The sequence below is a fragment of the Leopardus geoffroyi genome, chromosome B4 (genome assembly GCF_018350155.1).
Source record: "Leopardus geoffroyi isolate Oge1 chromosome B4, O.geoffroyi_Oge1_pat1.0, whole genome shotgun sequence".
Lineage (NCBI taxonomy): Eukaryota > Metazoa > Chordata > Mammalia > Carnivora > Felidae > Leopardus > Leopardus geoffroyi.
In genome coordinates, this window is record NC_059341.1 from 36,186,435 (window position 1) to 36,201,842 (window position 15,408).

Genomic DNA, 15,408 nt, shown 5'->3' on the forward strand with positions numbered 1-15,408 from the left:
GTGTTCTTCTCAGTACATATAATCAGAAAGCATGTAATGTTGATTTGTACCACTAAGGGTGATGTTAAACTTTAGTCACTTGGTTTAAATGGTATCTATTGGGTTTTTCCAATGCAAATTAACTAAAAGAATTTTGTGCTAATTAAGTGGAATAGTTTTTTTGTGAAGAGATACTTTCAGACTATGTAAATACAAACTTCTACCTACGGTTTTTCACATTTATTGATGATTCTTGCCCAAAGCAGTTACTACTATGATGGTTGCTAAATAGTGATTCTCTAATTACATCATTCCTTCCACCTTTACTAGCTCACATTCTACTACAGGATACAGCTTTTTCCTTTCTCCCCCATTTGTTTATTCATTCATATCTTCATACCAGTATAGATTCACAGATTTCTATTTTATTCAATGGGTTATAATCTGCTACTATCAATATTTATTTTGCTGCTCAAATTCTTCAACATTTTGCCATTGAGAGCCCCATGTCCTTCTGAAATACACCACCGCTCTTGGAACACTTTCTGGTATAACTATAAGATGTTCTGGATTTATGCTGTACTATTGCCACACATAGCCTTAGACTCTGTCATGGCTCCAAGGAGTCCTGAATACCTGAGTACTTGGACAGCAATATTTAGGGTCTCCTTAAAATAATTTCTGTTGAAATGAACTCTGGTGTTATGATATTGTTGAGATGTTAAAGAAAAAAAGACTATGAAACTCATAGTAGTATATACTGGAAAGACGGTAAAGATGTTGTTTGTAATTTGATTCTGTATGAGTACCCATGGGGGCTCCTGGTATGTTTTAATCTTTCAGGATACTACAAACTGCATAAGTAATCAATTTTCTCTCCTGACAGTGCCTGAGAGTTCACTCCTGGATTCACCTTATTTTTCTCTAACCTCATTTCCCCTTGATTATTAGAATCACGAAGATGGGAATGTAGAGTAGAGGACAGTTCTTTGGGAGATTCTGATATCCTCTATCATTTCAGAGAAGCGCTGCTCCAGAAGTATTCACTCAATTTGGAGTACAGTAAGGTGTACAACTGAGTTTCTGGTTATTCATTCCATCCTTTTGGAACATGCTTCCCTTTAACCTCAATGCTGAATGAATACAATATTGTGGATATAACTTCTAATTTTATATAAGAAGTAAAAATGCATAATGTGAGTTAGAAAAAAAATTACCTGAAAGATAAAATAGTGGATGTTCTTTTGTGTACCCAAGATATTTAAAAACAAGGCTTCTCTGGCCATAAACTATCTCAAATGTGACCTGTACCAAATTTACTTGGTTGTTGGAACTTGACAAGATCACAGCTAGAGACGAAATAGCCTTAATTTCACTATTTGAACAATGTATGCCTGGTAAAGTGTAGAGATAAAAACCCAAAGGAATAGGACCCAAGTCTTCAAAATATAATTTCCATGTATCCATTCACTTGCAAACCAAAATACTGAAAGTGTATATAATTAACTATAGGTATTCCCAAATGAATCAATTTAGTCTTTGATGATTATATTGATTCTGGCCAGTGTGCATAAAATCACAATACACACAATTTCTTCAAACCAGGATACTTTGACCCATGAACAATATTATGCTCCAACCTGGTTACCACATTCACTTTATATGAGCCATTGTGCTGGTGACAAGTTGAAAAGCTGTTCATTGTTGCAGGGAAATTATGTTATACAAAACAGAAGTGTATGAATAAAAGAGTCATAGGAGACTTATAAATGCTTCCTGACCTCACTGTAAAGTTGAACATAATCACTTGCAGCTATGTTATACATAGGAGTGTGGTCTTTCAGATATCTGTACCTACAAATATCTGGAGTGTCCCACCTTGTTACATCTTTCTGAAAACAAGGAACTGTTATGTAGCAATATAACCTTTAAAAAACATATATAATACTTATGTTAAACTCATTGTTATCCCTCCAAATACACCAAGACCCAAATTCTCAAGCTCTATTGAAAGTAAGTCTGAAAACTTAAAGTCTCAAATTGTCTGCATATACTGAAAAGTTTTAGTTGAAAAGTTTCCACAATTTTCCCAACAGTTCTATAATACTTGCCCCAAGAACCAATAATCCAACTCCTTGAGTAGATGTTAGTTATATGTTAGCTAGTATCAATTCAGTGCTGGATTTATGGAGACACTAACAAGATTTCCTGCCTAAGAGCTGGCAAGAGAACTTGGCAAAGAAATGAAGGCACCTGGGGTGCCTGGGTGGCTCAGTTGGATAAGTGTTCGACTTCAGCTAAGGTCATGATCTTGTCATGAGTTCGAGTGCCATGTTGGGCTCCATGCTAACAGCTCAGAGCCTGGAGCCTGCCTCAAATTCTGTGTCTCCCTATCTCTCTGCTCCTCCCCTGCTCATACTCTGTCGCTCTCTCTCTCAAAAAGAAAGAAACATTAAAAAAAATTAAAAAAAAAAAAAAGGAACAAAGGCACCTTATGTAGGAGAAGAAGATAGAAGTGTAGTGTGGGAAATACAGACCTGTAATTTCCATTGTGAGCTGCAATACTGGAAGATAACAGACAGTGGTCAAATATGGGACTAAAATAAACAGAGAAGATGTCAAATCTAAAATTGAACTTAATAAAACTTCTTCTTTTTTAATTTTTTTTTCAACGTTTATTTATTTTTTTGGGGACAGAGAGAGACAGAGCATGAACGGGGGAGGGGCAGAGAGAGAGGGAGACACAGAATCGGAAACAGGCTCCAGGCTCTGAGCCATCAGCCCGGAGCCTGACGCGGGGCTTGAACTCACGGACCGCGAGATCGTGACCTGGCTGAAGTCGGACGCTTAACCGACTGCGCCACCCAGGCGCCCCAAATATGTACATTATTAAAAAGGTAAAAAAGTAGACTGCAAAAATGCATACCAATTTTGGATAGCAGTTGCCCCTACAGATGAAACAGGAAAAATGCAACTGAGAAGGGGTATGAAGAAGACTTTAACTATATTTAGCATTAAAAAAAGCTCTGAAGGGGTGCCTGGGTGGCTCAGTTGGTTAAGTGTCAGACTCTTGATTTTAGTTCAGGTCATGACCTTACATTTCATGAGATCGAGCCCCACATCAGGCTCTTGCTGACAGTATGGAGCCTGCTTGAGATTCTCTCTTTCCCTCTCTCTCTGCCCCTCCCCCATGCTCTCTCTCTTCCTCTTTCTCAAAATAAATAAGTAAATATTTCAAAAAAAATTTAAAAGCCCTGAAGAACCCTCTTACATGGTGGGAATGCAAACTGGTAAAGCCATTCTGGAAAACAGTATGGAGATTCCTCAAAAAGTTAAAAATAGGACTACCCTACAATTTAGCAATGGTGCTACTAGGTATTTACCCAAAGGATACAAAAATACAGATTCAAAGGGATACATGCACACTGATATTTATAGCAGCATTGCCAACAATATCCAAACTATGGAAAGAGGCCATATGTCCACCGACTGATGAATGGATGAAGATGATGTGGTATATATATACAATGGAGTATTACTCAGCCATCAACAAGAATGAAATCTTGCCATTTGCAACAACGTGAATGGAGCAAGAGCATATTATGCTAAGTGAAATAAGTCAGTCAGAGAAAGACACATGCCATATAATTATACTCATATGTGGAATTTAAGAAACAAAATAAATGAACGTAGGGGGGGAAAAAAAGGAGGTAAACCATAAGAGGGAGACTCTTAACTATAGAGAACAAACTGAGGGTTGATGGAGGGAGGGGGAAATGGGCTAAATAGGTGATGGGTATTAAGGAGGGCACCTGTTGTGATGAGCACTGCGTATTATACATAAGGGATGAATCTCTAAATTCGACACTTGAAACCAGTATTATGCTACATGTTAACTAACTAGAATTTAAATAAAAACCTGAAACAAAAACAAATAAAAATTAAAAAAACCTAAAACAGATATAACAAAGTAGTGTTTGTTAATTCTGAGTATAAAGCTGATGTTATATTAATCTCTATGCTTTTTCTGAAAGCTTGAAATGTTTCATTAAAAATAATTTGGTATAACCACAAAGAAGAACATGTGGACCAAAACTGCAATTAAATATATATTACATAAAAAATGGCAACTATAGGTTTTCTCAATCTTCTGCAAACCATTTTTGTGATTCCTAAAATATCTATACTTAGGACTGCTCTCTTAGATCACAACATGGATACACAATGATAGGAAGCTTGAAATTAAGAAAGCACAGGTATAGCTAAAGATTTAGGGTCAGACTTTTTCATGCTCAAGATTCTAGAACAAGGCAAAATTCCAAGATTGATGTGGAACTCAACAGGCAGTCTTAGTAAAATATTAACCAAAAATAATGGGCATGTAAACAGTAATAACTATCATCTACCATTTATCATCTCCCATGAAGCTGACACCTGTAGCACATGACACTAATGTATACATGCTTGCCTGTCATCCATGTCAAATTCAATCCAATCAAAACTAATATACCACACACAAAGACAACTCCAAAGAGTATAAAATTTGGGGGCAGACCTACAAAACCTCAGAAATTAAAAGTCACTGCTATGAACAATTTCAAGGTAGAGCCTAGAAAGAATATATCACATTCTTCCATCTAGCTATTCTATAATTATCATTAGCTACCAACCTATGGATAGGTTGAGAAAAAACTTTAATAGTTCTATGGGTATACATAATCTTCCACCTTTCAAAAAAGGGATGTTTTTATTGGAGTAAGTCCATGCCAGTTCTGTGAACATAGCACGAGGAGTAAAAATGACATCAATCTTTGTATTTCCTAAATGGACCGTTAGAGAATTCTGTACAATGTTAAGACTTTACTTCCTAATTCTATTGGCTGTTACAGTGTGTTAGTTAGAAAGATTAGGGACAGAGTGGGAATCCCAAGATAGCCCTACCTCCATGGTACAGGAAGTGGGGTCTGGCAAGGTTTGAGGGTAGAGCAGTAGCACTACAGAAATCTATCCATACTTTAGACGCTGTCTGGGCACAAGTTGCAATGCCTGCCATGAGAGGACAGGTACACAAGACCCACTTGCACCCTGGACTCTTCTTGGATATAAAGCAAGAGTACTGTGCTAGGGGAGGCAAGAAACCTTTCAGTGCCTAGGGCCTGATTCTGCTTTGACAAGAAAAGCAGTGTGTGCTGGGGGCAGGGCAGGAACCCTGTTCCTAAAGACTGGCTGCCACTGCAATAGTAAAAAGTCTATCCTATCTTGCATTGACACTAGGCAAAGGAATCTATCACCAGAGAAGAGATAGGGAGTCCACTATGCCCCCAAATTCTGAACTGATTCAAAGCAGAAGTCTGCTGCTTCTGGAGAAGAGAAGGAAATCTGCCTGCAGTCTAGACCTTGAGAGTAGGGAGAATTGTCTGTCACTGGGGTGGGGCAGGAACACTGAAACGGAGGCTGCCTACGACTGAATCTGGAGCAGAAAAATGAAGAAACCTCCCCTGACCCAACCATGAACAATGGACTGAGTAACAAGAGCAGTCTGCTACTTGGAGAAGGGCAAGAGGATAAAGAAAGAGCCCTCCATGACACAGGCATGAGGAACATACTGAAAGCTGAGAACAAAGTAGGAAAACAAAAAAAAGTCAATACTCTAGAACTTATATTAAATATATGATAGTGGCAATCTGCTGGAAAATTTAAAGCCTGCGTGCAATGAAGTAACTACTGCTAAAACAAAACTCAAATCCAGCTCAATTACTGACTTACTTGACTCAGTTCCCAACACTAATGGCCTGATGGAAGAGGAATGCCTATTTCCAGACATAAATATTATTGACTTCAGTTTCAACTGTTCTTTTACATATAGCATTTGCCATTTAATAAAAAAATTATGAGACACACAAAAAATGCAAGTGAACTTGAAGACAGATCAACAGAAATCACCCAAGTTGATAGTAGGAATCTCTAAATATAACATGAAAGACAAAACAAAACAGATATCCAAGAAATGTGGGACATGATCAAATGACCTAACAAATATACAACTGTAGTCAGAAAAGGAAAAGAGACAAAGAGGCAAAGACATATATAAAGAGAAAATGGCCAAGAATTTTCTAAAATTAATGAAAGACAACAAAATGCAGGTCCAAGAGACTCAGAGATCCAAAACAGGATTTTAGTCCAAACAGGAAATACAAAGAAAAACACAAGTAGGCACATGAGTTTCAAATGGTTGAAAACAAAAGATAAAAAGAAAATCTTGAAATCAGAGAAAAAAAGAAACATGACAAAGAAAAAGTATATATATGAATATAAAAGACTTTTCATATGAAACTTATGTAAGCCAGAAAAAAATGTAACAGCATCTTTAAAGTATTAAAAAACAGAAGAGTCAACCTAGAATTCCATATCCAGACAAGAATAGCTTTCAAAAAGAAGGCATATTAATATGCAAGGCTTTCATAACAAAATACCAGACTGGGTGGTTTAATAGTAGAAATGTATTTTCTCACTGGTCTCGAAGTTAGAAGTCCAAGATCAAGGTGTTGGCTGGGTTGGTTTCTTCTGAGGCCTCTCTCCTTGGCTTGCAGATGACTGCCTTCTTTCTGTGTCTTCACATGTTTTTTTTCCTCTGTGATCACATACCCCTAGTGTTTCTCCATATGTTCTAATCTCTTCTTCTTATATGGAACCAGTCAGATTGGATTAGGACCCGCACTCTCAGTCTAATTTCAACTTAATTACTTCATTGAAGGCTCTGTCTCCAAATACAGTCACATTCTTGGAGTTTGGGTTTCAATATAAAAATTTGAGGGGACATAATTCAGCCCGTAATACCCCACCTCCATGTGTTTCTCACATGCAAAACACATTTACCCCCATCCCAATAGCCCCAAAGTCCTTTTTTTTTTTTTTAAGATTTTATTTTTAAGTAATCTCTATACCCAACCTGGAGCTCAAATCTACAGCCCCAAGATCAAGAGTTGCACACTCCTCTGACTGAGCCAGCTGGGCATTCCCCAACAGCCCAAAAGTCTTAACTCAGTTCAGCCTCAACTCTAAATTACAAATCTCATCTAAATATTATCTAAATCAAATGTGGAAAAGACTCAAGGTATGATTCACCTTGAGGCAAAAATTCCTCTGTAGATGTGAACCTGTTGAAACCAAATTATCTACTTCTAAAATACAATGGTGGGACAGGCATAGGCTAGCCAAACCTATTCCAGAAGGGAACATGGGTCCCAAGCAAATTCAAAACCTCACAGGGCAAATTCCACTAGATTTTAAGGCTTGAGAATAATCCTCTCTGGCTGTATGCTCTGTCCTCCAGGCCCACTGGGGTGGCAACTCCACCCCTCTGGCCCTGGGTGACAGCCTAGCCTATTGAAACCTAGGAGGTAGCCTTGCCCTCTGGAACCACGGAGGAAGAGACAGCCCTTCCCCCTAGACCTGTGCCTTCTGGGTTGGTGGGATATATACTAGACAGTACATATCTGTGACAAGAAACTCATTTCACATATAAAGACATAGATAGCTTAAAAGCAAATATATGGTAAAAGATATACCATGCATGCACTAACCTAAAAAAAGCTAGAACGGTTATGTTAGTATCAGGCAAAGCACATGGAATACCACCAGATTTCAAGAAAGACATACAATGATAAAAGAACCAATTCATCAAGAAGATATAATAATCGTTAATGTATATGCACTCAATAACAGAGCTTCAGGATACATAAACCAAAACCAGTGAGTAAAAAAAAAAAAAAAAAGAAAGAAAGAAATTCCACGAACTCTTATAAATAAATCTTGTAAATAAGATTATATTTCTATAGGCCAGGAGGTTGTAGATTATAGGATTATGACTCAGGATGAGTCTGAAGGGTTCCTGACATCAATAGATTATCCAAAGCTACTGAATGGCACTGAGAAAACTGTCTTGGATTGCCAAATAAATAATCAGCTAAGTATATAGTAAACATTCTCTATACACGTAGTATTCTGCTAGGCACTTTAGAAATATAAGACATGGTTCTGGCAGTGAAGGATCTTTTGTAGTTGGAGAAACAAGAATCTCAAATATGAAATACAAACTAGTAAACTACGCAGAACTCACTAGAATTCACTCACTCGTTTAAGTTACTGAGCAAGTGGTACTTGTTGATGTGGTGCTAATTTTAAGATGAAAATTATATAGCTCATGTCTTCAACAGACAGAAAGCTTAAAATGGGAAGACAGATATGAAAACAAGTAAGTGTAAGTGTTACAGGCACTACAAAAACCCTAAAGAGGGAGCAGCACATTCTGCCTGGGGTTTCAGGAAAGGATGCATAGAAGAAATGATGTCTTAGCTGAGCTTAAAAACACAGATTCCTGGGATGCCTGGGTGGCTCAGTTGGTTAAATGTCTGACTTCGGCTCAGGTCATGATCTCACGGTTCATGAGTTCAAGCCCTGCAAGGGGATCTCTACTGTCAGTGCAGAGCCAGCTTCAGATCCTCTGTCTTCCCTGCCCCCTCTCTGTCCCTCTCATGCTCACTCTCTAAAAAATGAATAAACATTAAAAAAAAAACCCCAAAAAACAAAAAACTCAGATTCCTATTTAGGTACTGTCCAGGGAGACAAAGTAGGGAAGGGCACATTAGGCACAAGGATCAATATGAGCAAAAGGACAGAAGTATAGAAACTGTAAATAGTTTAAAACGAAGTGGCTGGGTATGCTTCACGGCTAGGATGAGAAGGGATGTGTATTTAATAAATAAGCCAAATGAAAGAAAGTCTTGTAGGATGCGATAAGGAGTACAGAATTTACCCTACTGTCTTCTGTCTCTTATTCATTCAACAAATATTTACTGAGCAGATACTATATGCTAAGCATCTTTCTTGATATAGACAAGATTCCTGTCCTGTCCTCATGAGGGTGTTACTGGGGGAACATGGTACAGTGAAATACACTGGACACACAGATTTGGATAACAAATGTCAGTTGCAGAAGACTCTACATCCCCAAAACAAAAATGTAAACAGAATACATACACATAAAATAAACCAATGGGTGTATCTGGCAGTGATTCATGTCATATGTTTCTCGGGCTTCAAAAAGTAAAGTCAAACCTTGATCATAATACTTTCATAGACAAATCATTTTGTAGTATTAAGGGTCATCTTTCTCAATAGTCTGCATTGTTCCCTTAAATTCTTACTTGTGGTGAGGCAGAAAATTGATTGGTTTCTCCACCAATAGAAGGTGGTGTTGATTGCTGTATTCTTTTACAGATAACCTAAGTCCCCTGTTTCCCAGGTTTTCCAGGGAAGCCTGCTAAAGATACAACCTCACACACTTCAAGCAATAACTTCAGTGACTGAAGCACATTCTCAATCAAGAAGAAACATATTAACACAATTCATGTATATGAGCAAAATTGTTTTGATGTTTACAGTAGCTTGATTGTAACATAACGTGTAATGCAAGTCTATTAGTGAATTCCTGGTTTCATTCACTCAAAACTTTTTGAAAAATTCTTAGTTCGAAATTTTTGATTTTGGCCTCATCCTGGAGATATTTTTTTTTCCCCTTAGAGAGACTGAGTTAAGCCCATTCAAGCATATTTGAAAAATGGAACTAAGCTAAAATACTTTTTTCATTTCAAAGACAGGCTGTTACACAAAGAAATAATTTAATGCCGGTTAAACTTTGATACATTACTATGGTCAGTGCTTTAAGAAGCATTGTTCTTCTGTAAAATTTTGAGGTAAAAGTTTTTTAAATAAAAAAATTTTAATGTTTATTTGAGAGAGAGCGAGTGAGCACGAGTGGGAGAAGGGCAGAGAGAGAGAGAGAGAGAGAGAGAGAGAAAATTTGAAGCAGGATCCAGGCTCGGAGCTGTCAGCACAGAGCCTGATGTGAGGCTCGAACTTCTGAACCATGAGATCATGACCTGAGCAGAAGTCAAGACGCTCAACCGACTGAGCCACCTATGTGCCCCTGAAGTAAAAGTTTTGAAAATTAACCAGCCATGTGTTCTGCTTCCAGTGGGCTTTCAGTTGCATCTTCACTACATGGTTATTAATATCCAAAGGAGCTACTCGGAATCCAATTTCATTCTGTCCTTTGGATTTTTCTCTTTCAAGAAGAGAGAAATTAAAATTTCTATGGCAACATGCTACATTTGAGAGGCAGGCCTTACCTTTTTACTAATTAAATAAGTGAGGTAGATAACTAATTAGGCTGTTAAATATGTGTTCTATGAGGCAATATCCATATCAGGGGTAAGTAAGTACGGCTCTACAACTCCAGTCTGCATTTCTTGATCTGTGGGTTAATACTGCTGCCTTTAACATTATACCATGGAAGTATCTGTATTTAACACAATTTTCCTTCACACATTGTAAGTGAACAAATAGTGCTTAACAAATAGCAAGGATTTAGCTGGACAACAGCATACTGCTTCAAAATTCTGCAGAATTTTAGTAAATTTACACCACCAGTGCAGTTAAGTCTCTTGGTTAGTATGATTATAGCCTAGTTAGGGATATCATCAACCCCATCTATAAACTAGGAACAAAAGGAGCTTAGACTTAATGTTTTAAAAACTGTTCTCTTTCTCTGTATTTATTCAACTTTTCTTTCCTTCACTTTCTATGTCTGCTCTCTATAGCTCTCCTCATTCATTTTTATGTTTCTTTTATTCACAGTTTTTCTGTCCAGAATAGCCTTTCTCTATTAAACAAAGGAACAAAAAATAAAATAAAATCACAATATGAATAAAAGAGAATCACTGGGTATTTTACAGGCAACAGTAGGCAGAAAATGTAGCATGGGAAGCAACATTAACTAATTCATCCAATGGTTCTTTTACTTAAAAACTTAAGTGTGTTGTAACCCACTGTTCCCTAGAGACAACTGAAGATATATGCTACTGACTTGTCAAGAATCCTTTATCCAAGTATCCTTAACTCAGATTTTCCTTCAGTACCCATAATTATCAGTGGTCATCGCTTCTATGAAACAACACATGGCATATGAGCAGACTGTCCTTAACCCTCTCCTTTCTAAGCAGCCCTTTTTTCCCCCCCAATATATGAAATTTATTGTCAAATTGGTTTCCATACAACACCCGGTGCTCATCCCAAAAGATGCCCTCTTCAATACCCATCACCCACCCTCCCCTCCCTCCCAACCCCCATCAACCCTCAGTTTGTTCTCAGTTTTTAAGAGTCTCTTATGCTTTGTCTCTCTCCCACTCTAACCTCTTTTTTTTTTTTTTCTTCCCCTCCCCTATGGGTTTCTGTTAAGTTTCTCAGGATCCACATAAGAGTGAAAACATACGGTATCTGTCTTTCTCTGTATGGCTTATTTCACTTAGCATCACACTCTCCAGTTCCATCCACGTTGCTACAAAGGGCCATATTTCATTCTTTCTCATTGCCATGTAGTACTCCATTGTGTATATAAACCACAATTTCTTTATCCATTCATCAGTTGATGGACATTTAGGCTCTTTCCATAATTTGGCTATTGTTGAGAGTGCTAAGCAGCCCTTTTTGATACTTGAGCAAGTCACACTGAGGGAAGAATAAAGTGGTACTTTTGCAAATGGTAATTCCTATTATCTGTTGAAGAACTACCCTTTGCTAAGAATCCTGAATCTGGACACTGAGTTTCCAAAGGTAGCTCCTACTGCATCAATCTAAATAGCAGCTGAATTTTAACAGTGTCTTGTCAAAGTTCAAGTGAGAGACTTACCTGCTCCTGGGTCATCTTCTGCAGCTCATTCTCCCAAGCTGCCTGGTCATCGTCCAAGTTATAGGAAGCTGGTGGAGTGAGTCCACGAAGAATCAGGGGGTCTCGGTCATGGCAGAGGGCTGTCAGGTGTCCAATATACAACTTTAATTTGCTTCTATTCTGGTCAAGTTCTAAGAGGGGCTGGATGATCTGAAGTGAAAAAATTGAGGAAAGTCAAGGTCAATCTGAAACAAGAAGTTCAAATATCTTTGTCTTCCAAGTCAAAGAAAACTGGCCAAAGACTCAAACTGCTCTAACCACCACTGAAATCTTCAGGATTATAAAAAGATACAGTTCCACACACTTGCATATTTACACTGTCACATCTAAACCCCCTTTTGGGAGACAGGTAGGGAATGCTGGCTTAGTCTATCAAGATGAAACTGAGAGTTCTGTACTTAGGCAGGGGATTAAACACAGGACTAACTTGTTTTTACCACGATGACATTCATGATACAGAAAGACTCCAGTTACCTCATGATTTCTCTTCCCGTTTATTTATAAGAGGTTACAAAAAAAAAAAAAAATGCTAGCGAAATTTGCTCACTGAAAGCCTGGACAGCATATACTTCATGTGTTCCTTCACCTCCCGGAATGGAAGAAAAATTCTGTCTCTGGAGAAGGTGCAAGTTTTTCTTGGCCATGAGATGTGATGAGTGAACTCATTCCTAAATCTGCCTCATCCTGGCTTAAGCGCCCCTCATTCATTTCACAGAGGTATCCAATATTCTTTTTAAACAGTGATTGATAAATTCTTATATAACACCAAACACCTGACTCACAGCCAAGGACTCTCTGAAATTCTCTCAGTTGTAACACTGGTTTGATGTTTATCTTGAAAAACAGTCCTGCACTTTTTTTTTTTTTTTTTTTTTTTGGTATTCCCTTTACCCTGAATGAATAACTATCCCTTGATTCCACTTGGAAGCACATGACAGATGACTTCTACCCCAGAATTTCACTTGACAGCTCTCATGACAATACTCTGGTCAGGTACTTGGTAGTTGGTCAAAGCCTGGCGCGTTTAGGAAGAGTTGGGCCAGATCTCACATCTCAGAACAAGGAAATGTTAGAGCAGCACCTGCTTGATACATAGCAGCTGTGAGAGTTGCGAAGCTCCACCAAAATGCTGGCAATTCTCAAAATGTTCCCAGGGCTTAAAAGGCAGAGGTCTGCACCTGTTACATGTCACTAGGCTGGCATTTTTCATGTACAGGACACCTCTAACCCACCTAATGAATAAAGGAGCTCAGTAATCTTCTTTACAGAAACAAGGACTGGCATTACTTTCAAAAGTGACACTGATTTCTCCCTGGCCTCCCGAGAGGCCTGCTCCTGCTGCTTTCCTTTATTTCTCTTTAAGAGTTTTTTTTAAATGAATAAAGTTTTACATATTTTATGAAATTAATACATATTTTACTCTGAAAAATATGGGAAAAAGGTATAAAAGAAGTGACAAAATAGGCTACAGGCATTACCATTTGCAATGTTGGGTGATTTTCTTCTAAGTCTTCTAATAAACTTATATAAACCAACTTTAACAGTATCACACCTCATATTTTGCTTGATACACTGTTTACCCATTTAATGTTATAAACATTATGAGTACTATTCAAACATTACCTATTCCTGGAAAAACATGGTTTTTAATGGTGGCTTTATAAATACATCACATTTCTTGTGTTTTCTAATATTAATTCCATGAAATAATTGAGAGGGAAGAGCCAGGGGCAACTGGGTGGCTTAATCGGTTAAGCATCCACCTTCAGCTCAGGTCATGATCTCACGGTTCATGAGTTCGAGCCCTGCATCGGGCTCTGCATCTGGACAGTGTGGAGCCTGCTTGGGATTCTTTCTCTCTCCCTCTCTCTCTGCCACTCCCTAACTTGTGCTCTCTCTCTCTCAAAATAAATAAAAACTTTAAAAAAAAAAAGAGAGGGAAGAGCCAGGGCATAGTGACTAAAACAATCTTTAGCTTACTAAAGAGATCAGAGTTCAGAGGTAAGGCCTATCTAGTATTACATATTATAGAAGTTGAAGCCTGGCTAGACAAACCAGAGAAAGTAAATCAACTTAGCATTATTTTGTTTTTTAAACTCATACACACAATTCTATAAGGATAAAGGTTAAACACTTAGGTGCTGGTATGGAAAGCTCTTGGGTTCTATAAGAACCCCCTAATCAGCAGGCTCATGGTACCAGTTTGTGCTGGCATTTCCTACCTATGATAGACATATTGACCCTGCCAATCACAGAAGGAAGGGACTCTTTGAATAAAGCAGAGGATTTAGAGAGTGGGGAAGTTGGATAATTTTTCACTAACATCATCAATCTCTCAAAAAGAACTGTATTTTATTTCTGGCCACAAATGCATACTCACTGCAGAAAATTTTATAAAGAATTCCAAAGCATAACCTTTAAAAGCAATATAAAGGCAGTATTCCCTTAAATGCATGCACACTTTGCACTTCAATAACTAAACTGCCTAGTCATGGTAATGGAACCATAACACACCACATCCCTGAGGCCTCCACACAATGTAGCCCTATTTCTTTTCTTTTCTTTTCTTTCTTTCTTTCTTTCTTTCTTTCTTTCTTTCTTTCTTTCTTTCTTTCTTTCTTTCTTTCTTTCTTTTTTTTGGTTGTTGTTGTTTTTAGCTTGGCCTTGTCTTCCATTGATAAAAAAAAATTTGGCAGGGGAGGGGGAATTCACTTTTGGGACTACCACTTATTCTGTGTGTGTGTGTGTGTGCGTGTGTGTGTGTGTGTGTGTGTGTGTGTTGGGGGGGGACTATAGATGTTATCACATCTGGGCTGCAAGGCTGAAAAAGCTGATATTTTAGGTAATTACTGTTTGAATAAGCAAACTGGCATGAAAAAATATGACCACAGAGGAAGGGGACAATGTGATAAATGGTAGTAATGGAAAAGTCAAATTTCTGATAGTAAATGACATTTAGAAAAATACTACCTCATTACTACATGACTTGAAATGAAAAAACTTATTTTTCAGGTCCTTGTTCTTAAACGTAAATTTAAATTGATTTAAATGCATTTCATGTTGAAGTGCTAACTGACTAAAAAACATGATAGTCTTTTGCACTCTGTAATTCCTCCAAGTCCAAATTGAAAAGTTAAAAAATGATGGAATTTGAAATTCTTTCCAGAATAAAAATTCATCTATGCAACAGCCCAGAGGTCTGTCCTTTCTTCCCATGGCTAAAGGAATTGCTTTAACAAAACAAAACAAAAACCTCATAGGGCTTACTATGTGAAGGCATAGGAAACAGCCCAAGTAGCACAGCTCTCAAATCTACCCTCTTAAAAAAATCACTTTGGCCTCTCTGGGACACATTTAACCACGTCAATCATGTGGGAAATGCCCTTATCTCTTCCTTTTCCCCCTATCTGACTTGGGCAGGCCACTTAGAAAAGAAATTGCATTTCCCACAAGGTAGAACTGCCACTGCCTAATCTCAAGAGGGAAAAGGGACGCTTGTCAAGTGGAATGAGGATGCCTTACAGGATCTGTAAGTTATGTCTTCTGTCCACATGCAACCTCAGTACATTGGCAAGAAGTCCTACCAAAAACTATCAGAAATGTGGTCAGGCTTAGTTCCATAGCTATGCAGAAAAATAGTT

At 37.9% G+C, this 15,408-nt stretch overlaps 1 protein-coding gene across 24 annotated transcripts in view; it reads right to left on the reverse strand.

Annotated features, from left to right (window-relative positions):
• ERC1 (ELKS/RAB6-interacting/CAST family member 1) overlaps positions 1-15,408 on the reverse strand; it is a 524,080-nt gene that overhangs the window by 33,466 nt on the left and 475,206 nt on the right. For 20 of the 24 annotated variants that reach the window (XM_045463914.1, XM_045463916.1, XM_045463908.1 and 17 more), the window contains one exon: positions 11,729-11,917. In XM_045463914.1, coding sequence (XP_045319870.1) covers positions 11,729-11,917 — 189 coding nt within the window. Of the gene's footprint in view, positions 1-11,728; positions 11,918-15,408 lie in introns of those variants that run through there. The other 4 variants (XM_045463927.1, XM_045463926.1, XM_045463924.1 and 1 more) reach the window with 1 other exon arrangement.